Below are 25,882 nucleotides of genomic sequence, written 5' to 3' on the forward strand. Positions count from 1 at the left end.
ATTCCAAGCAGAACAAAATGATGTATACTTCCCCAGTGCTAGACATCCGCTCTTGCAAGTGACAACAGTGCCAGACGAGGCCACAGTCAACAGACTGGCTAGGATTGGATGAAGACAAGGGAGATCAGACATGGGCTGAACAGTCTCTCCAGTCTGCGTGTCCTATCATGTATCATTGTCGCTCTTCTCACGAACTGGCGGATATGTGTGCAGCAGCTGGTGTGGGCTGCATGACCGAATTTAGAGCAGCGTTAAGTTTGCTTATCGTTAAAGATGTTCCTAACTCCTCGGTAAATTCAATATTATAGTTATGAACATTCTTAGCTCAAGGTAAACTTAGTGCTGCAAAGATCGCCTCATGCAACCAAGCCCTGGGGCCGAAGTGAGTGAGAAGAGCTGAGTACTGCTCTGTTGTTCAGCTTCCCTTCTGCTTCAGAGTGCCCCGTACCTCCCACGGGGCCTTCACTCCCTCACTGCTGTCAACTTCGGCATAGCCCCTGTTGAACAAGCTTGCTTTCGTGCTCTCAGCTGATCACACACACACACACACACACACACACACACCGAGAGAGGGAGAGAGAGCACCGACAAGCGAATTTTAATCATCGAAACAACGGAGGAAGGTAATTAATCCAGCAATAGTTCGATTAAAATCTGAACTGGTTAGCTCCCTTGTGCTGGCTCGCTCTCAGTCGCTCGCTCTCGCGTTTGATTGGGGTTACTGCCGTTTCTCTCGCAATCACAATGAACACACACACACACACACACACACACACACACACACACACACACACACACACACACTGTGAGACAGACACGCGCACACACACGCGCGCACACACACACATACACGCACGCACACACACTGTCGTCGTTGTTTGTATCATACGTCGTTTGTATCAATCTGATCTTGATAACCTTGGTAACTATATGTTTGAAAATGGTCTAGCTTTGTCGACTGAAAAAACATGTATGATGTTGTTTAATTCAGGTGGTAACCCATCTAGCATACCCATTTTTAGGTTACTTGGTGACGTCATTGATTATAAACAGGTGGTGAAGTTTTTAGGTGTTTATCTTACTTCAAAGCTGACATGGAACATTCACTTTGATTACATCTTAACAAAGGCAAGGAAATGTATCAATTTTATGAAAATTATAAGCCGCTTACCCTGGGGAATGGATACAAAAACATTGATTCATCTTTCCATGGCCCTTGTAAGATCTAAGATAGCCTATGCACAAGAAATATTTTTCAGTGCACCTAAATGTCTATTACAAAAGATTCAAAGTGTAGATTGTAAGACTATCAAAATTGCCCTCGGAGTGCCCTCTCATGCATCCAACCAGGAAACATACGAAACAGCCGGAATTCTTCACTTAAATTCGCTGTGAGATACACTCCAATGACAAAAAATTTCATAGCTGATGAACTGGCAGTAAGGTCTGACACTGATTTTCCTACAAGAGCTAAAGCCATTTCACCTCAAGAAACAGTTACAACTTACGTTTCAAATTTGTTAAAAGAATCTGATGTTAACATGAAAGAATTAGCTGCAAAACCACATCATACTCCTGTTCCTTTTTGGGAAATGTTGAAAGCAGACTTTGATATTAGTTATTCTGAAACAAAAAAGGAAGAAAACATCAATATCACGACAAGTTCTGCCAGAATTCATATAGCAGGAAAATATCAGAATCATCTCCATATATTTACAGATGGATCTGTTCTTGATGACAAAAATGCTGGTGCGGCCTTCTATATCCTGCCTTTAAAGTTGAAAAATTATTGGAAAACACCTTTCCATATTCACGGCTGAGCTAATTGCTATTATACAAGCTCTGAACTACTTAGTGAGCCACCAAATAGTTTTCTTGAAAATAGCATTCTTTGTCGATTCCAAATCAGTGCTTTATGCTCTAGAATTATGTAGCCTTGAAACAAGACCTGACTTAGTTATTGAGGCTAATCATTTGGTGCATTGTTTGAGGATTAAAGGGACTGAGGTCAGTTGTTGTTGGGTGCCTTCTCATGTGGGCATTCATGGCAATTAAACTCCTGATAAAGCAGCTAAAAGAGGAGCACAAGATTCAGAAAAGTCTACAGAAATACATGCCCGTCTTTCCGTAAAAGAGGCATACACTTTGTTAGAAAAATCAGCATGGGGTCAATTTCATAACCGATGGAAGGAAAAGTTTTAAAAACATACAGGGACATTATTCCCCGAGAATATTATTAAAGAAAAGATACCGAATCCATCAGCTTGCTATACAAGATTAGTAACCTCTACTTTCTTCCGTATAAAACTTGATGCGCTGAAGACAAAGTATAGTAAAAATGTTACATGCATCTGTGATAAGCAGTTCAGCTTGCATCATTGTTTGTTTCACTGTCAGCAGTCACGTACCTTCTTGCCCAAGAATTTCAAAGAGAATAACTATTTGCAGATGATTTTTGGAAAATTATTTCTGATGAGGTTCTTATTGTCGAACTTTCACAGGCATTAGTTCATAGCCCTATTTCTTCATTCCTTTCATGTACTTCAGAATTGTGTTAATGATTTCTGATTATTGTTATCATTATTGAATTGTTATTGTTAATTGTAATTGCATGTTAGTTATGCAATTTTGGTAGTTTTCTACCTTTTCTGTTTTATTCATCCCTCTCCCGTCCCACGCCCCCCCTCCCCGCCCCCCGCCTCCCTGTCCCTCCCCCGTTGTTTTTTTCCCCCGTCTAATATCACTGATAGTGAAAAGACGCTAAATTAAAGAACGAACACACACTGTCACACACACACACACACACACACACACACACACACACACACACACGCACACACACACGCTCACACACACACACACACACACGTGTGTGTGTGTGTGTGTGTGTGTGTGTGTGTGTGTGTGTGTGTGTGTATTACAACAGAGTGGATTACCCAAAATACAGAATTCTGCCAGGTATAACTGTTGTCGTTGAGGGTTCTTGAGGCAATAGCCGATCTTCTTCAGGGTGTTCATGTGTTCCTTGTACATGGTGATCAGTTCCTTATTGTTGCACTGCCAAGGCCTGATCGACTAAGCGCGTTGGGTTACGCTGCTGGTCAGGCATCTGCTTGGCAGATGTGGTGTAGCGTATATGGATTTGTCCGAACGCAGTGACGCCTCCTTGAGCTACTGATACTGATACTGATACTGCCAGATGGTTTGTTGGCTGGCTGATTTCATGTGAATGTTGTATGTCCAGGGAAGTACATCCACGTTATTTTAATTGTGTGTTTCCGCAGCTGGGGGCTGTGCCTTGCTTCATGCCGCTCTGGGATCTCCATCCCATTTTCCTTTTCTTGTGGGAGGTTCATACAGTCAGTCCAAGTCATGGCATGTTGATGTGAAGGCACATGTGTGGAAGCCAGCCACTGGACAGCATGTGTCGATGTGTCATATTCCATTCAGTTGTCAAGCTACGTGGAAGTTGTGAAATTTGTTCGCAGCAGCATTCTCTTTCCTGACTGTTCATCTCTTTCGTTTCTAACTGAGTCTTTTATCTGAGAAATTTGGTGACTGAACCGTTTAAGAAAATCTTTTAGTTAATTCAGTGTTGGACATTAAAAACAACAACAACAACAACAACAAAAACAACAACAAAAAACAAGCAAACAAAAAAACAAAACAAAAAACAAAACAAAACAAAACAAAACAAACAAAAAAACAAACACCACCAACAACAAAAACACACAACTTTTTCATACCTATGCATGTGTTACACCAGTTTCTGGCTACCGGAAAACTCTTTGCCAACTATGAGTGAGACATGCTGCTGTGCAGTCAGGTGTTAGAAATGAAAAGTTTGAAGTGTTCAAAGTTTTCTGGTGTGTTGTTGTTGTTTTTGCTGTCCCGTGATCTGCACTATTTCGGTGGCATTACTCCCACACCACTCATTCCGAGTTAGTCTGCCATGTAGCCCTACAGCCATACCAGGTTCGCCTTATTCCGAGTTAGTCCGCCACAGACCTACTGCCATACCAGGTTCGCCTCATTCCGAGTTAGTCCGCCATGTAGGCCTACAGCCATACCAGGTTCGCCTCATTCCGAGTTAGTCCGCCATGTAGGCCAACAACCATACCAGATTTGCCTCATTACGAGTTAGTCCGCCATGTAGTCCAACAGCCATACCAGGTTCGCTTCATTCCGAGTTAGTCCGCCATGTAGGCCTATGGCCTACAGCCATACCAGGTTCACCTCATTCCGAGTTAGGCCGCCATGTAGTCCAACAGCCATACCAGGTTCGCTTCATTCCGAGTTAGCCCGCCATGTAGGCCTACAGCCATACCAGGTTCGCCTCATTCTGGGTTAGTCCGCCATGTAGGCCTACTGCCATACCAGGTTCGCCTCATTCCGAGTTAGTCCGCCATGTAGGCCAACAGCCATACCAGGTTCGCCTCATTCCGAGTTAGTCCGCCATGTAGGCCAACAGCCATACCAGATTTGCCTCATTCCGAGTTAGTCCGCCATGTAGTCCAACAGCCATACCAGGTTCGCTTCATTCCAAGTTAGTCCGCCATGTAGGCCTACTGCCATACCAGGTTCGCCTCATTCCGAGTTAGTCCGCCATGTAGGCCAACAGCCATACCAGGTTCGCGTCATTCCGAGTTAGTCCGCCATGTAGGCCAACAGCCATACCAGGTTCGCGTCATTCCGAGTTAGTCCGCCATGTAGGCCAACAGCCATCATCAGTACCAGGTTCGCCTCATTCCGAGTTAGTCCGCCATGTAGGCCTACAGCCATACCAGGTCCGCCTGTTGCAGTGTCAATGCCAGCAGCCCTTAGGAAGTTTGGATGTAAGATGCTGAGTGACTTGGGTAGTGTTCAGTGTCTTCCATATGAACACAGGTACTGTTCAGTAGTGTCTGTTGTGTTCTGACATACAAAGTGTTAAGTCGTGTCTGTTGTGTTCTGACATACAAAGTGTTAAGTCGTGTCTGTTGTGTTCTGACATACAAAGTGTTAAGTCGTGTCTGTTGTGTTCTAACAAATGCAGGACGCCACCGGCACACACTGAGCCCCTATTGACGACAATAATCGACTCTCTCTCTCTCTCTCTCTCTCTCTCTGTGTGTGTGTGTGTGTGTGTGTGATAGAGAAAGGGGGGGGAGTCAGACAGACAGGCAAACACAGAGACTAAAAAAAAAGAGTCAGAGAGAGAGAGAGAGAGAGAGAGAGAGAGAGAGAGAGAGAGAGCAAAAAAACAAAAAAAAAAGACAACAAAAAAAAAAGACAACGAACACTGACTTTTAGAGTTATAGATTTTAATGTCACTTCAGTAACAACCACATCATCGATACAGTTGATGAACACCATAATACGTACAATATTGAATTGAAAGTATTACAAAAGGAAGAATAAAAAATAAAAAGGAAGGACACAGGTTTGCTGTCAAAAAAAGACAACCGGTTTTATGTAAGAATCACACATATCCACGCTCTGTTGAACTTTTATTTATTTATGTGTTTATTTATTTCTTATTTATCTACTCATTCATTCATTCACTCACTCATTCATTTACACACTTATCTTCATGTTTGCTTCTTTTGTTTGTTTCGATATGTTGTTTTCATTCTTTTTTATGAACACACACTCACGTGCGTACGCACACAGGCGCACATGTAAGCGATCTCTCACACACATTCGAATTCGCGCGCGCGCGCGCTCGCACACACACACACACAAACACACACACTGTTAAAAGACACTTCTATAATAAATCATATGACAGGAGAGAGAGAGCCAGAGAGAGGACGAGAGGGAGAGAGAGTGAGACAGACAGACAAACAGAAACATAGTCGCGTAGAGGGAGACAGAGAGACGGAGAGACTGACAGACAGCCACAGAGAGATAGAGAGACAGAAACAGAGAGAGGATGAAAATAAAAGTATGAAAACAGACTTTTAAAGAATAAACAAACATCGTTCAATAAACAAACAAAACACACACACACACACACACACACACACGCACGCACACACACACACACACACACACACACACACACACACACACACACACACACACACACACACACACACATGAATACAGGGCCACACAACAACTCGAAAATTAAACAATATCCAAAGCTATGAAATATAGTACAAGGAATCATATTGCTTTTCTCCGTGGTAAAATGATTCATAGAAACAGATACGTTGCTTTGTATGTTTCATACACTGGCTGTCTGTCTGTCTGCCTATCTGTCACACACACACACACACACACACACACACACACACACACACACACGCACACAGATATATATATATATATATATATATATATATATATATAATGTAATATTGTGTAGTGTAGACCCTGTTTCAGGGCGGGGACTGGTTGAAACAAAAGCGCGTTAGTGCTTATCTATCATCCTCGAAAACAAAGAATTTCGTCTTGACTTGTCTTGTCTTGTCTTGTCTTGTCTTGTCCCCCCCCCCCTCTCTCTCCTGCCTCCCAAACATCATCCGAGTTTGTGCATGTGTGGAAATTCAATGTAACAGAGATAACAATAATACAATAATAGATAAAAGACCAGCATCCTAATCATGTCCTTATTATCATGACAGTAATCATCATCAGGGTCACTACGATAGTCATCAACATTATCATCTTTATTACGATTAACAACGGCTGTCGCTGCAGCAACAACAAAAGCAGCTTGACACAAACAGTTCATATTGTCAGGTATCAATCCGAAAAAGCTTCATTCTTCCATGTCACTCTCTGTCTCTGTCTTTGTGTGTCTCTGTCTGTCTGTCTGTCTCTGTCTCTCTCATTCTCTCTCTCCCTTTCTTCCTGTTTCACACACAGACTGACAGACAGACAGACACACACTGGCACACACGCACACACGCACACGCACACACACACACACACACACAGACAAACAAACAAACAAACCCCCCCAAAACCCAGCAAGTCATATTGACTGAAATAAACGATAAAAGCACAGTCAATGACAAACACTTTCGCCGCCATACTTATTCACTCAAGTTATAATGTCCTTAACGATAATGGGAAAGATAGGCATCATCATGATCACCAACACACACACACACACACACACACACACACACACACACACACACACACACACACACACACACACACACACACACAGGCACTCACGGTGTCCAATCACACACACTCAGTCAGGTCTTTGGCTGTGCGCATGATTTTATGAACCATCGTCATCAACAATTTTGAGCGAGCAGCAGCAGCAGCAAAAACAACAACAACAACAACACAAGAAGAACATAAACTGTAACAAAACCACTTCCTTCCCGTCTTCAAAACACCCCCCACATCAACACACACCACACCGGACACATGCCCCTCCCCCACCTCATCATCATCATCATCATCATCGTCGTCGTCGTCGTCTTCAAAACATCCACAGCTGTGTCCCTTCCCCACCACCACCACCTCCTCCTCATCATCATCACCATCATCATCATCATGATCGTCATCAAAACATCCCCCACATCAACACACCCCACACCGGACACAGCTGTGTCCCTTCCCCACCACCTCATCATCCTCATCACCCACAACATCATCATGATCAAACCTCAGCCTGTCCCCTCCCCTGTCCCTCTCCACGCCCTCCCTCTCCCCCCTGTCCCTGTCAGCCCCCTCTCTCTCCTCCTCTATCCTCTCCTCAAGCCCGGGGATGATGCGCACCATGTCGCGCACGCGCGCGTGATGACGTAGGTACAACGTCACACACATGACGGCGGCCAGCTCTGACGACACGAAGGCGCTGCCAGCCACGTAGAAGGACCAGCCGTAGGAGTAGCTGAACTCGCTGGACTCGGCAGACTGTGAGTGGTAGCCTAGCTCGTCGTAGATGGCCGAGATGAAGAGCACGACACCCACGGCGAGAGAGAGACCTGGGAGGATGAAAGGGGGAAGGGGGGGGGGGGGGCAGTGATGAGAACGAGAACTTTGAGTGAAAAGAACCGTGTCCAGTTCATCAGCTGCACTGTGTAAAGAAAGTAAAGGATCAGATACAAATAAGTCAAGAATTATCCCACAATGTTCCCATGGGGTCACATTGGAATAATAAAAACAACAACAACAAAAAAAAACAAAAAAACAGCAGACGAAATGCAAACAATACATGACGACGATGTACGTGGCAAGGTTACACAGTAGGCTACACAAGGAACATGCCAGTAATCGAAATAATGCACAGTTTAAGTTGAGGACAAACTGACAGAGTGTATAGACAGACAAAGACACAGAGAAAGCATGAAGGTGAAGCACTAGAACACTAGAATAAAAAGAACAAAAGAGAACAAGAACTTGATAGTCACAGAAAGAACAAAAGAAAACAAGAACCTGATAGTCATAGAAAGAACAAAAGAACAATAACTTGATAGTCATAGAAAGAACAAAAGAACAATAACTTGATAGTCATAGAAAGAACAAAAGAGAACAAGTTACCTGACAGTCACAGAAAGAACAAAAGTAAACAAGAACTTGATAGTCACAGAAAGAATAAGATAACAAGAACTTGATAGTCATAGAAAGAACAAGATAACAAGAACTTGATAGTCACAGAAAGAACAGGAACCTGGTAGTCATAGAAAGAACAAAAGAGGGAAAAGAAAAGGAGTAAAAAAAGGAGGAGGAAAAGGAGTGAAGAAAGGATGGAGAAGAAAAGGAGTGAAGAAAGGAGGAGGAAAAGGAGTGAAGAAAGGAGGGAGAAGAAAAGGAGTGAAGAAAGGAGGAGGAAAAGGAGTGAAGAAAGGAGGGAGAAGAAAAGGAGTGAAGAAAGGAGGAGGAAAAGGAGTGAAGAAAGGAGGGAGAAGAAAAGCAGTGAAGAAAGGAGGGAGAAGATAAGGAGTGAAGAAAGGAGGAGGAAAAGGAGTGAAGAAAGGAGGGAGAAGAAAAGGAGTGAAGAAAGGAGGGAGAAGAAAAGGAGTGAAGAAAGGGAGAAGAAAAGGAGTGAAGAAAGGAGGGAGAAGAAAAGGAGTGAAGAAAGGAGGAGGAAAAGGAGTGAAGAAAGGAGGGAGAAGAAAAGGAGTGAAGAAAGGAGGAGGAAAAGGAGTGAAGAAAGGAGGGAGAAGAAAAGGAGTGAAGAAAGGAGGGAGAAGAAAAGGAGTGAAGAAAGGAGGGAGAAGAAAAGGAGTGAAGAAAGGAGGGAGAAGAAAAGGAGTGAAGAAAGGAGGAGGAAAAGGAGTGAAGAAAGGAGGAGGAAAAGGAGTGAAGAAATAAGGAGGAAAAAAAGTGAAGAAAGGAGGAGGAAAAGGAGTGAAGAAAGGAGGAGGAAAAGGAGTAGGAAAAGGAGTGAAGAAAGGAGGGAGAAGAAAAGGAGTGAAGAAAGGAGGAGGAAAAGGAGTGAAGAAAGGAGGAGGAAAAGGAGTGAAGAAAGGAGGGAGAAGAAAGGAGTGAAGAAAGGAGGAGGAAAAGGAGTGAAGAAAGGAGGGAGAAGAAAGGAGTGAAGAAAGGAGGGAGAAGATAAGGAGTGAAGAAAGGAGGAGGAAAAGGAGTGAAGAAAGGAGGGAGAAGAAAAGGAGTGAAGAAAGGAGGGAGAAGAAAAGGAGTGAAGAAAGGGAGAAGAAAAGGAGTGAAGAAAGGAGGGAGAAGAAAAGGAGTGAAGAAAGGAGGAGGAAAAGGAGTGAAGAAAGGAGGGAGAAGAAAAGGAGTGAAGAAAGGAGGAGGAAAAGGAGTGAAGAAAGGAGGGAGAAGAAAAGGAGTGAAGAAAGGAGGGAGAAGAAAAGGAGTGAAGAAAGGAGGGAGAAGAAAAGGAGTGAAGAAAGGAGGGAGAAGAAAAGGAGTGAAGAAAGGAGGAGGAAAAGGAGTGAAGAAATAAGGAGGAAAAAAAGTGAAGAAAGGAGGAGGAAAAGGAGTGAAGAAAGGAGGAGGAAAAGGAGTAGGAAAAGGAGTGAAGAAAGGAGGGAGAAGAAAAGGAGTGAAGAAAGGAGGAGGAAAAGGAGTGAAGAAAGGAGGAGGAAAAGGAGTGAAGAAAGGAGGGAGAAGAAAGGAGTGAAGAAAGGAGGGAGAAGAAAAGGAGTGAAGAAAGGAGGAGGAAAAGGAGTGAAGAAAGGAGGGAGAAGAAAAGGAGTGAAGAAAGGAGGGAGAGGAAAAGGAGTGAAGAAAGGAGGGAGAAGAAAAGGAGTGAAGAAAGGAGGGAGAAGAAAAGGAGTGAAGAAAGGAGGAGGAAAAGGAGTGAAGAAAGGAGGGAGAAGAAAGGAGTGAAGAAAGGAGGGAGAAGAAAAGGAGTGAAGAAAGGAGGGAGAAGAAAAGGAGTGAAGAAAGGAGGAAAAGGAGTGAAGAAAGGAGGAGGAAAAGGAGTGAAGAAAGGAGGGAGAAGAAAAGGAGTGAAGAAAGGAGGGAGAAGAAAAGGAGTGAAGAAAGGAGGAGGAAAAGGAGTGAAGAAATAAGGAGGAAAAAAAGTGAAGAAAGGAGGAGGAAAAAAAGTGAAGAAAGGAGGAGGAAAAGGAGTGAAGAAAGGAGGAGGAAAAGGACTGAAGAAAGGAGGAGGAAAAAAAGTGAAGAAAGGAGGAAAAGGAGTGAAGAAAGGAGGAGGAAAAGGAGTGAAGAAAGGAGGGAGAAGAAAAGGAGTGAAGAAAGGAGGAGGAAAAGGAGTGAAGAAAGGAGGAGGAAAAGGAGTAAAAAAAGGAGGAGGAAAAGGAGTGAAGAAAGGAGGAGGAAAAAAAGTGAAGAAAGGAGGAGGAAAAGGAGTGAAGAAAGGAGGGAGAAGAAAAGGAGTGAAGAAAGGAGGGAGAAGAAAAGGAGTGAAGAAAGGAGGGGGAGGAAAAGGAGTGAAGAAAGGAGGGAGAAGAAAAGGAGTGAAGAAAGGAGGGAGAAGAAAAGGAGTGAAGAAAGGAGGAGGTGACAGCACTGACAACACAACACCACACAGATGGATAGGGAGAACGGCAAGGTTCACTGTGGATGTCCCTCATCAGAACTCACAACATTGTGACTGAGGTGGGCAGTCAAGTAGCTAGCTGAGGTAACAGACAGAAGACTAACCCCGCCACTCTCTTTTTCTCTCTTGACGTGGATGAAGGAAGTGAGTGCTTTCTCCGGCGAGTGCGTTTGTGGATCGGAAAGAACGGCACCAAGACGGCCACTCAGCGGCAGAAATGTCAGGGCTGTTCAGGGTCATACGGAAGGGGGGGTGTAAAGCAAACTAGATGATGATGCAGGAAACTGTATCGGCGACATCAATGTAAATAATGTACCAGTGCTGCATTCAGGAAAGCGTCTGAGAGGTTTCCATCGCCCACTGTGTACATTCAATGTCTGGATTGCTTCCTGGAAGCGCAGGGAGAAACCATCAATGCTCTGGACTCAAAGAAGACTCTCTGGGTCTTTCAAAACCGGACACAATACAGTAAGATCCTAGCTTGAAAACTACTTACGGGTTGTTAGAGAGAGAGAGAGAGAGAGAGAGAGAGAGAGAGAGAGAGAGAGAGAGAGAGAGAGAGAGAGACAGAGACAGAGACAGAGACAGAGAGACAGAGACAGAGAACCGAAAATTTAGAACTCAGAATGTTACTAAAAATTCAAACGTTTTTATTTGAGGATTAATATTTTAAGCATTATTCAAGGACTAAGTTTTTAGGCTGGTATAATTATTTTTTCCAATCTCTCCTTGAGGGAGAAAGAGAGAGAGAGAGAGAGAGAGAGAGAGAGAGAGACAGACAGACAGACAGACAGACAGACAGAGTCAGAGACAGAGACAGAGAGATAGTGATAGAGACAGAGAGACAGACTCGGACGGATAGACAGACCGTGAGAGAAAGAGAAGTAGAGAAAGAGACAGAGAGGCTGTAACTCTAACTCGCAAAGACAAAGCAGTTTTTGTGGTCTTTTGATAAAGATGCTGCCAGTGTCATTTTCATTCTGCACTGGACAGGGTTCCATGAGAAAAGAAAAAAAATATGTTGTTTTCTTTTTACTTTTTTTTTTGTTTTGTTTTGAGACTTATTTATTTGGGCTGTTTTCACACATTGGCGGAGTGACTCACCCATCGCCACGTGAAATGGAATGAGGAATTGCTGCCAGCTAATGCGTTCAGGACATTTTTCTTTTCGTTTTCTGTGGGTTTTTGTTTCTGGTTTTTTCCCCCCTCTTCTTGGAGCCTGACGGATCGAAGGCAGAGTAGGCAAATCATCCGCTACTTGGCGACGTTCCATTCCATCTTCCATTTCTGCTGTCCTTACTGGCCCATCTCCACGTCGCACAACCCTTTTTCTGCTCCCAAAGCCCGGGCCATAACTCGATAAAGCGGATCACCCCCCCCCCACACTCCCACCTGCTGACAGTCAGCAGATCACACTCGACAGGTTCTGAAGCCAGGGATGAGGGTGGGGGTGGGGGTGGGGGAGGGGACGTGGGGGGAGGGGGCGTGAGGATGGAGGAGGGGGGGGGGGGGGGTTGGCAAGGAAAGGGCAGGAGGAAGGATGGCTTTTCTCTGTTCCACTATTTTAATTTATTTTATTTTTATTATTATTATTTTTTTTTACTTTTTGTTCCCGTCAGGAAGGGTTGGGCAGTGAGTGCTTTACCCAGTGCGTGCGTGTTATGTATCCTGAGGACCAGCACTCAAAGTCCTTTTTTGTGTCTCTCAAGGCATGACCAGATCACCACTCAAACCCTGTGTGTGTGTCACAAGGTATGACCAGACCACCACTCAAACCATGTGTGTCACAAGGCATGACCAGACCACCACTCAAACCTTGTGTGTGTGTCACAAGGCATGACCAGACCACCACTCAAACCCTGTGTGTCACAAGGCATGACCAGACCACCACTCAAACCCTGTGTGTGTGTCACAAGGTATGACCAGACCACCACTCAAACCCTGTGTGTGTGTCACAAGGCATGACCAGACCACCACTCAAACCTTGTTTATGTGTCACAAGGCATGACCAGACCACCACTCAAACCCTGTGTGTGTGTCACAAGGTATGACCAGACCACCACTCAAACTCTGTGTGTGTGTCACAAGGTATGACCAGACCACCACTCAAACCATGTGTGTCACAAGGCATGACCAGATCACCACTCAAACCCTGTGTGTGTCACAAGGCGTGACCAGACCACCACTCAAACCCTGTGTGTGTGTCACAAGGCATGACCAGACCACCACTCAAACCCTGTGTGTGTGTCACAAGGTATGACCAGACCACCACTCAAACCATGTGTGTCACAAGGAATGACCAGACTACCACTCAAACCATGTGTGTCACAAGGCATGACCAGACCACCACTCAAACCCTGTGTGTGTCACAAGGCATGACCAGACCACCACTTGAACCCCGTGTGTCACAAAGCATGACCAGACCACCACTCAAACCCTGTGTGTGTCACAAGGCATGCCCAGACTACCACTCAAACCCTGTGTGTCACAAGGCATGACCAGACCACCACTCAAACCCTGTGTGTGTCACAAGGAATGACCAGACCACCACTCGAACCCTGTGTGTCACAAAGCCTGACAGTTGGATTTGTGTGTAAGCCAGGAATGTGCTCATGCAAGCAGATGAAGTGCAGTATCATCATGGTGCTCGAACAATCGATCGCTGCCTCTGTAATTACATCATCTGGAAGGTTTCCTTGTGTCTGACACATGTGACCTTTTTTTTTTTTCTTGATGATTTTTGTAATAAACGTTATCTGCTTTCTATAAAAAACAAAACAAAACAAAACAAAAAAACAAAAAAAAAAAAAAGAAAGAAAAAGAAAAGAAAGATCGCTGCCTCTGTCGAAGCCATACCATATGGCTAGAACTACTCGTACATTATTCCATGTAACATAAAATGACAGCGGGAGATCTAAAAAGTGTTTGACAGAAACGATAAGCATCTACGTTTAACAGCTTTAAAGATATGCTGGTTCTAGCTGAAGGCTTTAATGTTGTATTGATGCCCCTTCAAACTGAGTCCCAATCAATGACAACCGGGGAAAAATAGGAACAGTTTTGTGATCTGAAACTCCCGCTTGCTTTATTTTCTTTTTGACTGATTAAAAACATCTTCTTTAAAAAAAAAAAAAAAAGGTCTTTTTCCTTCATTTTCACGCAGAGCGCATTACACTCAGGCTTGGAAAGTGGGAGCGAAAGGTGCTGAAACGACCAGCTAATGCATTGAGACTGTCTTCATTATACCAGGGTTGGGGGAGACAAAGCTATGTGTATCACCTTGTGGTCTGATTTTTGTTGTTAGTTTTTCCTGTCACCTCGTGCCTCTGAAGGCTTGCCTCTCCCCTCCCCACACACGCAAGTCCTGCTGTCACTGCCTCAAGTAACACCCCCCCCCCCCCCCCACACACACACACACACCCGCCCTCGCTGGTTTCTACCGTGGAGTCAGTCTGGGCTGGCTGGAATGATCCCCTGGGGTCATTATGTGGCAAATCAATGTGGAACCCTCCCACACCCCCTTTGATGGAATGACCCACACTGTACTGCATTGCACTGCACTGCATTGCATTGCATTGCATTGTACTGTATTGCATTGCATTGTATTATATTGTATTGTATCACACTTTTTGTCACAACAGATTTCTCTGTGTGAAATTCGGGCTGCTCTCCCCTAGGAAGAGCGCGTCGCTACACTGAGAGCGCCACGCATTATTTTGGCATTTTTGTCTGCCTGCAATTTCATGTTTTCCTATTGAAGTGGGGTTTTCTACAGAATTTTGCCAGGGACGACCCTTTTGTTGCCGTGGAATCTTTCGCGTGCGCTAACTGCATGCTGCATACGGGACCTCGGTTTATCGTCTAATCCAAATGACTAGCGTCCAGACCACCACTCAAAGTCTAGTGGAGGGGGAGAGAGTAGTTGCGACTGTGGGATTGGAACCAGTGCGCTCAATTTATTTCGCTTCCAAGGTGGACGCGTTACCATTAGGCCAACACTCCATGTGCTTGATGAAGCTAACAAAGAAAAAAAGAGGGGGAAGGAAGGTTGTGAGGGGGGGTGTCGTTGCGGGCCAAACTTTACTGACCCCCCTACACCCTCTCCATTACAGTTCAACGGAAGTGAACGTTGTTCTGCTTTGATAACCTGAACTGGTTCTACCTGGTGCCAATCTACCCCAAGGGGACCATTTCCAGCGAGCCTAGAATGATCCCCGCATCCATTTGCAGGGGGGTAAAATCCAGACAGAGGTATCAGTTCTGACCAGGTAAAGTTTACCTCCGATGGTCACTCCAGACCATTTTACATAGACCGCGGGGTTAGTCTGGGGAGTCAGATTTGACCCCGGGCTAAAAACCGACGGGTGTACGAATAAACTGGAACACCGGGCTGTAACTAGTTAAAGAGGGCTTCAGTTCCTGACTGGAAAACGTGGAGATTAGTACTGACAGGTTCCCAGTGAGAAATGGGGGTGAAAAAAAAACCCAGCCCAAAACAAAACAAAAACCCAATAAACCCTGAAGATGGCCGGCAACGCTCTCTCTCTCTCCCTTCCACCCCTTTCTCTGCTTTCTCTCCCCCGCCCCCCCTCTCTCTCTCTTTCTCCGTTTGTCTGTGTCTGTCTCTCGTGGGTACATACACAAGTGTCTCCCCACTGCCCATTGCCACCTCATTGAACGTGTCTGAGTGTTCAGATCTATCCTGTGTTCATTGAGTCAGCAGAGTCAAGATGAGAACGAGCAGAAAATCATCTATGAAAAAAGAGACCAAATTAGGAAAAAGAAATCAAGCAAAATACCCAGACATCACGCACTCCACTCCCACCCTAGCGCCGTCTCTCACAAACAACAACAACGAAGCAACATAATTATAAAACAAAAGCAAAACGGCCACAACAACAACAGCAGCAGGAGCAACAACAACAAAACAACAACAACAACATAACAAAACAAATCAAACAAACAAAAAACAAACAAACAAAAACCAACAACAACAACAAAAAACAACAACCAAAAACAAACAAAACAAAAAAAAAAAAAAAAAAAAAAAAAAAAAAAAAAAAAAAAGAAGAAAAAAAAAGAAGGGAAAACCAACAACAAACAACGACGACAACAACAGCAACAATAACAGCAACAACAACAACAACAGCAACAATAACAACAACAACAATAACAACAGAAAAAAACAAACAAAAAACAAACAAACAAACAAAAAAACCACAAAAAAAACGAGAGAGGCAAGGCCTTAAAGACTCACTTGTGATACACTTAAAAAAAAATCTAATCGTTAAAAAATTAATGTGTTCTGTATTTGTTATTATAAAGCTTCGGGTTAAACGAAAAAGAAAAAAAGAAAAAAAAAGTCCTAACGGCAGATTCGAACCCCGCGTGTTCGGGTGAGAAGAAACTGTCTTACCCATTACTCTAACATGGCTCCTTAACTGACGTTCAAAAATATAATATTTAAACATGCTCTTTTAAAGGGCGATAAATCGATTGCGGTATTCGCTGTGAGAACGCTGTTTAAATCATATTATTCTGGTGTATCTGGTGCATTAATTTTTTTTATTTTTTAAGGGCAATTAAAAATTCTTTTTAAGTCCGCGGTAAAGGAGACGTGGCTATCGCCGCAATCACACTGCAACATTTAGCCGTTTCCTCTGGATCTAGATAGATGTACAAGTTACACCTGGTTGACACGGTCGATTCAATTTCTCTTTTATGTTCATTCTAGTTTTATAGTTTTAAAGTTGATATGAAAATTGAGTATTTTGTTAAACTAATAACATGTAGAGCCAAGTACGAGTACTTCTAAACGTCGTATGAAGTGAAAAGGACTTTATTTTGAAAAAAAGTCAAGACTGGAAATTTTTACGCTTCATCAATTCAACTCTCATGGTTTATTATTTTTAACTGTGAATTCTGACTGATTCTGTAGATATTTTTATGGCAGTTTGGGGCATAATCCAGTAAGTGATGAGGCGTTCACATATCATTCTCTGAATAAATATTTAACGGTCTCCTTCTCCAACTTTCCATCACATGTTATCGTGTATTGTCGATTGAATATAGAATTGAACGGGCAAGTCAACAACTTGAAACAAAATGGCATCGTTCACATTCGCGAAGAATATGAGCACGCGCTTTGAATATGTATAAATATGTTGTCGTAATTGATTTTTGCCCATGACCTTCAGGGCTCAGCCAATAGATCTACAAAGTTCACTCGTCGTACTGATTTTAGTATTTTCCGAAAAAGACCACTTGGACGAATGAACATAGTGAAAGCCTTGTACACTAAGAGTAAAACACACAAGCTTTTTATGTGTAGAGTATAATTTCAAAATGTAATGTTTAAGATGAGAAAGATCAGTTTAAAGCAAATTAAGCCCCCTAGCATTAATTACAGATTAATTTCCCTTTTTTACTATTTGCAAAGACATGCAGAATAAATATAACTTCCATGCTTAACAAAAGAAGTTCCTGTTTGAACAAAAAATGATAAAAATGACTGTTCTTGTTGTTGTGTCAGAATATCATATCAAAGTGCCAAGTTTAGAGAATTAAAAACAACAACAAAAAAACAAAACAAAAACAAAACAAAAAACAAACACACACACACACACACACACACACACACACATATATATATATATATATATATATATATATATAACAGTAAATTCAGTTTGCATATAATTTAGCTTTTTTTATATTATTTTTTTTGTGCCCATCCCAGAGGTGCAATATTGTTTTAAACAAGATGACTGGAAAGAACTGAATTTTCCCTATTGTTATGCCAAATTTGGTGTCAACTGACAAAGTACTTGCAGAGAAAATGGCAATGTTAAAGTTTACCACGGACACACAGACACACACACACACACACACACAGACACAACCGAACACCGGGTTAAAACATTACACAAGTGAGTCAAAAAAGAAGGAAAAACCAACAACAAACAACGAGGACAACAACAACAGCAACAAACAACAAGACGGGGGGACGGGAAGACACGCGGTGTGTATGAACAACTGAGCAGCACTGTATTGTATTACTGATCGTTAAGAGTGTTCCTAACTCCATGGTAACTTCCACACACACAGGAACATTGTTTCTCTGTGACGAACTCAGTGCTGCAATGATCGCCTCATGCAGTCACGGACCAGGGGTCTGAAGGGGCGAGGGTTGAGGAGAAAATAGGGGAAGGGGAGGGGGAGGGAGGGACAGGGGGTTGGGGGAAGGAGCCGGGTAGAAGGACGTGGTTGGTGATTGTTGTCTCGGGTGACGCTCCTTCAGGAGGCAACAACAGGAAACCCACATCGTTCGCGCCCCGTACCGAATCCAGCAGGCAGTCATCCCGTCCAATGACCCCCTCCCCTTCTCCCACCCCTCTCCCAGCTAGCGTTGATTTATTATCTGCGGTAATACACACCACACCTTCACATTTCTTGTCTGTTTCCTCCTGACATTTCGCCACAGTACAGGCACAGGACATGATGGCGAAGGAAGTCTTTACATAAATGTAGGTATGTAAGTCGTTGTGTTCAAGTCAAGGAAGCAGCTTCTTGCATTCCCTTTGACATTTGTGTGGGATGAAGGCCGAGAATAGAGTCTGTGATATCAGTGGAAGCTTCCCGTGTCTGTCTGTCTGTCTGTGTCTCTTGGAACACGAGGAAGTAGTGGTGATGGGATTGGAAGGGCTCTGCGCTTCTGGTAGGAAGGATGTATTTCAGGCACACGAGGCTTCCCTTGTCGCACCGATTCTGATATCGTAGGCCATAGATTGCCTGGCATGTCTGGCGCAGTAAGCTCTTTAAGGTCTGTCTTCTTTCTTGTTCTTGTTGTCTCTTCTTTTCCCCTTATTTCTGTTGCGTTTTTGTTATTGTCTGTCTGTCTTTCCTTCTTTCTTTCTGGGGGGGTTATTCACGGCATCCATCGCCACTCCCCTCTCTCCAGACCCGAACCCCTGTCCACAAATACCGTACTCTGACCTTACTGTGATGCTGCCGGGACGTTGTCAGTGACAGTAACTTGTGTTGCGTTGCGTTGCATTGCGTTGCGTTGTATTGCTGTATTGTATGGTATTGTATTGTATTGTATTGCACTGCATTGCACTGTATTGTATTGCATTATATTGCATTGCATTGCTGTATTGTGTTGTGTTGCAATGCGTTGAGTTGCATTGCTGTATTGTATTGGGTTGCATTGCGTTGCATCGCTGTATTGTGTTGTGTTATGTTGTGTTGTGTTGAGTTGAGTTGCATTGCTATATTGTGTTGTGTTGCGTTGCGTTGCGTTGAGTTGAGTTGCATTGCTGTATTGTGTTGTGTTGGGTTGCGTTGAGATGAGTTGCATTGCTATATTGTGTTGTGTTGTGTTGCGTTGAGTTGCATTGCTGTATTGTGTTGTACTGACGCCTGTCCTTGGGCTGCGTCTTTTACAGTCACTGTACTGACGTCTGTCCTTGGGCTGCGTCCTCTTCTTCACAGTCACTGTACTGACGTCTGTCCTTGGGCTGCGTCTTTCACAGTACTGTACTGACGTCTGTCCTTGGGCTGCGTCCTTCACAGTACTGTACTGACGTCTGTCCTTGGGCTGCGTCCTTCACAGTCACTGTACTGACGTCTGTCCTTGGGCTGCGTCTTTCACAGTACTGTACTGGCGTCTGTCCTTGGGCTGCGTCCTTCACAGTACTGTACTGCCGTCTGTCCTTGGGCTGCGTCCTTCACAGTACTGTACTGACGTCTGTCCTTGGGCTGTGTCCTCTTCTTCACAGTCACTGTACTGACGTCTGTCCTTGGGTTGCGTCCTTCACAGTCATTGTACTGACGTCTGTCCTTGAGCTGCGTCCTTCACAGTACTGTATTGACGTCTGTCCTTGGGATGCGTCCTTCACAGTACTGTACTGACGTCTGTCCTTGGGCTGCGTCCTTCACAGTACTGACGTCTGTCCTTGGGCTGCGTCCTTCACAGTACTGTACTGACGTCTGTCCTTGAGCTGCGTCCTTCACAGTACTGTACTGACGTCTGTCCTTGGGCTGCGTCCTTCACAGTCACTGTACTGACGTCTGTCCTTGAGCTGCGTCCTTCACAGTCACTATACTGACGTCTGTCCTTGAGCTGCGTCCTTCACAGTCACTGTACTGACGTCTGTCCTTGGGCTGCGTCCTTCACAGTACTGTACTGACGTCTGTCCTTGGGCTGCGTCCTTCACAGTACTGTACTGACGTCTGTCCTTGAGCTGCGTCCTTCACAGTACTGTACTGACGTCTGTCCTTGGGCTGCGTCCTTCACAGTACTGTACTGACGTCTGTCCTTGGGCTGCGTCCTTCACAGTCACTGTACTGACGTCTGTCCTTGGGCTGCGTCCTTCACAGTACTGTACTGACGTCTGTCCTTGGGCTGCGTCCTTCACAGTACTGTACTGACGTCTGTCCTTGGGCTGCGTCCTCTAATTCACAGTCACTGTACTGATGTCTTCAGCGTTGACCATGGACGTCAGTCCATCAGGTATTGTATTGTATTGTATTGTATTGTATTGTACTGTTGTCTGTTCTGTTGCGTTGCGTTGCGTTGCTTTGTGTTGCGTTATAGTATTGTATTGTATTGTATTGTACTGTATTCTAATCTATTCTGTTGTATTCTTTTGTATTCTCTTTCGTTGCGTTGCGTTGTTCATTGTATTGTATTTGTACTGTCTGATTGCAATTGAATGTGATTTTACCATCATGGAGGATTCTCTCCATTAATTTTGCCAGGTGGAACATTTTTTGTTGTCAATTGACAAGGGGCCTCGGTTTATCGTCTCCTCTGAATGACTAGCACCCATACCACCGCTCCAGGTGTGGTGGAGAGGGTGGAAGTGAACATCCCGGGTCTCGAACCTATGGACACTCGATTCCTTGTGGAACACCACCCGTCCACCTCTCCTCTGGTGGTGTCAGCTGGTCTTCTGTCCCCAGGTATCACACCACCCGTCCACCACTCCTCGGGTGCTGTCCCCATGTATCACACCACCCGTCCAACACTCCTCGGGTGCTGTCCCCAGGTATCACACCACCCGTCCACCTCTCCTCTGGTGGTGTCAGCTGGTCTTCTGTCCCCAGGTATCACACCACCCGTCCAACACTCCTCGGATGCTGTCCCCAGGTATCACACCACCCGTCCACCACTACCCGGGTGCTGTCCCCAGGTATCACTCCACCCGTCCACCACTCCTCGGGTGCTGTCCCCAGGTATCACACCACCCGTCCAACACTCCTCGGGTGCTGTCCCCAGGTATCACACCACCCGTCCACCACTCCCCAGGTGCTGTCCCTAGGTATCACACCACCCGTCCACCACTCCTCGGGTGCTGTTCCCAGGTATCACACCACCACTCCTCGGGTGCTGTCCCCAGGTATCACACCACCCGTCCACCACTCCTCGGGTGCTGTCCCCAGGTATCACACCACCCGTCCAACACTCCTCAGGTGCTGTCCCTAGGTATCACACCACCCGTCCACCACTCCTCGGGTGCTGTCCCCAGGTATCACACCACCCGTCCACCACTCCCCAGGTGCTGTCCCCAGGTATCACACCACCCGTCCACCACTCCTCGGGTGCTGTCCCCAGGTATCACACCACCCGTCCACCACTCCTCGGGTGCTGTCCCTAGGTATCACACCACCCGTCCACCACTCCTCGGGTGCTGTCCCCAGGTATCACACCACCCGTCCACCACTCCTCGGGTGCTGTCCCCAGGTATCACACCACCCGTCCACCACTCCTCGGGTGCTGTCCCCAGGTATCACACCACCCGTCCACCACTCCCCAGGTGCTGTCCCTAGGTATCACACCACCCGTCCACCACTCCTCGGGTGCTGTCCCCAGGTATCACACCACCCGTCCACCACTCCTCGGGTGCTGTTCCCAGGTATCACACCACCACTCCTCGGGTGCTGTCCCCAGGTATCACACCACCCGTCCACCACTCCTCGGGTGCTGTCCCCAGGTATCACACCACCCGTCCACCACTCCTCGGGTGCTGTCCCCAGGTATCACACCACCCGTCCACCACTCCTCGGGTGCTGTCCCCGGGTATCACACCACCCGTCCAACACTCCTCGGATGCTGTCCCCACACACTGTGGGCAATGAGTGTTGGATTCGGTTTGCTTATCAACAGCGATGCGGATCCACCAGCCTGAAGCAGTCACGTTTAATTTGACACAATGACAGTCTCAGTGTCTTCCAGGTTTTGACCCAGTTTGCTCTCGGGTGGAATCTTTCTAGGATTACACTGGATTACATTTTTTTTGTTTTTGTTTTGATTTGGTGATTGATTAGTTCCTTTCATGAAAAACACAGCTGATGCCTTTCCTTTGAAGTGGTCAGGAAACAAGACGAGTTTTGGGAACACAATTCATCTCCGTGCAAAACAGAAGGATGCCCGACGAATTAGTTCACACACACAAAGAAAGAGAAACCAAGAAAAAAAAGAAAGGAAAAAAAAAGAAAAAAAAAGAAGAAGAGAGAGAGAGAGAGAGAGAGAGAGAGAGAGAGAGAGAGAGAGAGAATAAAAGAAATAAATCAGATGGGAGATAGAGAAGACAAAATACACAGCAGTTGTCTCTCTTGGACGTCAGACATCACAGAGTTCTGGGAACTTGCTGTGGCCAACGTTCACCACTGAGACAGGAGAGGCGATGAAGGTGAGATGTTCCTGGCTGAAACGAAAGTTGTTTCCCTTCCATTACCGCTTTTGATCTTCAGTTTTGGTCCAGTTGAAGTTGATTCAGTGCACCCTCACCCCGTTTTGTTTCACATGAGTTCCCTCGTTCCGCCCTCCCCCCCCCCCCCCCACCCCCTCTGCCCATTTTCCTCTTCCGAACTAGACTTGATTATATTTTTCTATCCATCTCTCTCTGTCTGTCTGTCTCTCTCTCCCTGTACACACACGCACACACACTCACAACACACACACACACACACACACAGAGGGAGAGAGAGAAAGGGGGGGGGGATTGCTATGTAGGTATGTTGATACAGGTACCTGACAGGATGTAGGTGACGGCAGCAATGACGGTCTTGCCGTTCCTGTGGATGGCACCCAGTCCTGTCAGCACGATGCCACACACGGCCAGGATCAAGGACCCCACAGGTAAAGGGGCGGCCACCCGGATTGCCCCTGAGGGACCACACAGTACACCACACTAACCACCTGTCTTGGGGCCTGGGGGAAGTGTGTGTGTGTGTGTGGGGGGGGGGGGGGTTGTTTGGTCAGGCGGTCAGTCAGTCACCAGGTCAGTCGTTTGTATTTCTGTGCGTTCGTCCGCTCGTTCGTTCGTTTGAGAGAGAGAGAGAGAGAGAGAGAGAGAGAGAGAGAGAGAGAGGGGGGGGGGGGAGAACTCAGAACTCAAAACGTTTTTATTCAAGGATTAAGATTTTAGACATAGCCTATTCTTCCAATCTGTCCTTGCTAATCTACATCTATTACAAATAGCACACACATAAATGAAGGAAAAAGGTATTCATGTAGAAGGGCATACATAATGAAGAAAACAACCCTTCCCCCACACACACCCACACCCACGCACACACATGCATGCACAGACGCACGCGCGCAAGCGTGCACACACACACATATACACACACACGCGCGCACACACACTGACAGCCCCCCCTCCCTCCCCACACACACTAAGATTGACAGATGGATGGAACAGACTGAGAGAGAGAGAGAGAGAGAGAGAGAGAGAGAGAGAGAGAGAGAGAGAGAGAGAGAGAGAGATGTCATCAGTATAGAAGTTCCAGAAACATCCGGGTGTTCAAAAGGTACAGTATTGTTACTGCCTCTGAAATCTATGTGTGGCAAGTGCAACATACTACAGTGACTACCACCAACACCAATATTACTTGGACATTTGTCACGATTATGATAGAACGAAATGAATAAATTTATGCATGCATAAGAAATAGAACGAGAGAGAGAGAGAGAGAGAGAGAGAGAGAGAGAGAGAGAGAGGAAAAGAAAAAAAGAAGCAAAACAAAACAAGATGAAATGAGAAAGCAAGAAAAGAACAACAACAACAACAACAGCAACAATAACTGATACAATACAATAAATAAGACATAACTGACCTATTTGTTACTGGCTACAGTAATTCAAAGATCAGAGTTATTTACTGTTGGAAGGGGTGAAGATGTTTATGCAGACTTGATTTGAAAATAGGAAGAGAACTGCCCGTTTGTCCCCAGGTATCACACCACCCGTCCACCACTCCTCGGGTGCTGTCCCCAGGTATCACACCACCCGTCCAACACTCCTCAGGTGCTGTCCCTAGGTATCACACCACCCGTCCACCACTCCTCGGGTGCTGTCCCCAGGTATCACACCACCCGTCCACCACTCCCCAGGTGCTGTCCCCAGGTATCACACCACCCGTCCACCACTCCTCGGGTGCTGTCCCCAGGTATCACACCACCCGTCCACCACTCCTCGGGTGCTGTCCCTAGGTATCACACCACCCGTCCACCACTCCTCGGGTGCTGTCCCCAGGTATCACACCACCCGTCCACCACTCCTCGGGTGCTGTCCCCAGGTATCACACCACCCGTCCACCACTCCTCGGGTGCTGTCCCCAGGTATCACACCACCCGTCCACCACTCCCCAGGTGCTGTCCCTAGGTATCACACCACCCGTCCACCACTCCTCGGGTGCTGTCCCCAGGTATCACACCACCCGTCCACCACTCCTCGGGTGCTGTTCCCAGGTATCACACCACCACTCCTCGGGTGCTGTCCCCAGGTATCACACCACCCGTCCACCACTCCTCGGGTGCTGTCCCCAGGTATCACACCACCCGTCCACCACTCCTCGGGTGCTGTCCCCAGGTATCACACCACCCGTCCACCACTCCTCGGGTGCTGTCCCCGGGTATCACACCACCCGTCCAACACTCCTCGGATGCTGTCCCCACACACTGTGGGCAATGAGTGTTGGATTCGGTTTGCTTATCAACAGCGATGCGGATCCACCAGCCTGAAGCAGTCACGTTTAATTTGACACAATGACAGTCTCAGTGTCTTCCAGGTTTTGACCCAGTTTGCTCTCGGGTGGAATCTTTCTAGGATTACACTGGATTACATTTTTTTTGTTTTTGTTTTGATTTGGTGATTGATTAGTTCCTTTCATGAAAAACACAGCTGATGCCTTTCCTTTGAAGTGGTCAGGAAACAAGACGAGTTTTGGGAACACAATTCATCTCCGTGCAAAACAGAAGGATGCCCGACGAATTAGTTCACACACACAAAGAAAGAGAAACCAAGAAAAAAAAAGAAAGGAAAGAAAAAAGAAAAAAAAAAGAAGAAAGAAAGAGAGAGAGAGAGAGAGAGAGAGAGAGAGAGAGACAGAGAGAGAGAGAAAATAAAAGAAATAAATCAGATGGGAGATAGAGAAGACAAAAATACACAGCAGTTGTCTCTCTTGGACGTCAGACATCACAGAGTTCTGGGAACTTGCTGTGGCCAACGTTCACCACTGAGACAGGAGAGGCGATGAAGGAGAGAGGGGGGGGGGGGAGAACTCAGAACTCAAAACGTTTTTATTCAAGGATTAAGATTTTAGACATAGCCTATTCTTCCAATCTGTCCTTGCTAATCTACATCTATTACAAATAGCACACACATAAATGAAGGAAAAAGGTATTCATGTAGAAGGGCATACATAATGAAGAAAACAACCCTTCCCCCCCACACACCCACACCCACGCACACACATGCATACACAGACGCACGCGCGCAAGCGTGCACACACACACATATACACACACACGCGCGCACACACACTGACAGCCCCCCCTCCCTCCCCACACACACTAAGATTGACAGATGGATGGAACAGACTGAGAGAGAGAGAGAGAGAGAGAGAGAGAGAGAGAGAGAGAGAGAGAGAGAGAGAGAATTGAGAG

General features: G+C 45.7%; 1 protein-coding gene across 1 annotated transcript in view; it reads right to left on the minus strand.

Moving 5' to 3' along the window:
- Nucleotides 1-415: 415 nt before the first annotated feature.
- Nucleotides 416-25,882, minus strand: part of LOC143297665 (voltage-dependent calcium channel gamma-5 subunit-like) — an 89,872-nt gene continuing 64,405 nt past the window's right edge. The window contains exons 3-5 of the mRNA XM_076610485.1: nt 22,965-23,099; nt 7,616-7,937; nt 416-497 (exon numbers count right to left, since the gene is read on the minus strand). Coding sequence (XP_076466600.1) covers nt 416-497; nt 7,616-7,937; nt 22,965-23,099 — 539 coding nt within the window. The remainder of the gene's footprint in view (nt 498-7,615; nt 7,938-22,964; nt 23,100-25,882) is intronic.

The sequence above is a fragment of the Babylonia areolata genome, chromosome 1 (genome assembly GCF_041734735.1).
Source record: "Babylonia areolata isolate BAREFJ2019XMU chromosome 1, ASM4173473v1, whole genome shotgun sequence".
Lineage (NCBI taxonomy): Eukaryota > Metazoa > Mollusca > Gastropoda > Neogastropoda > Buccinidae > Babylonia > Babylonia areolata.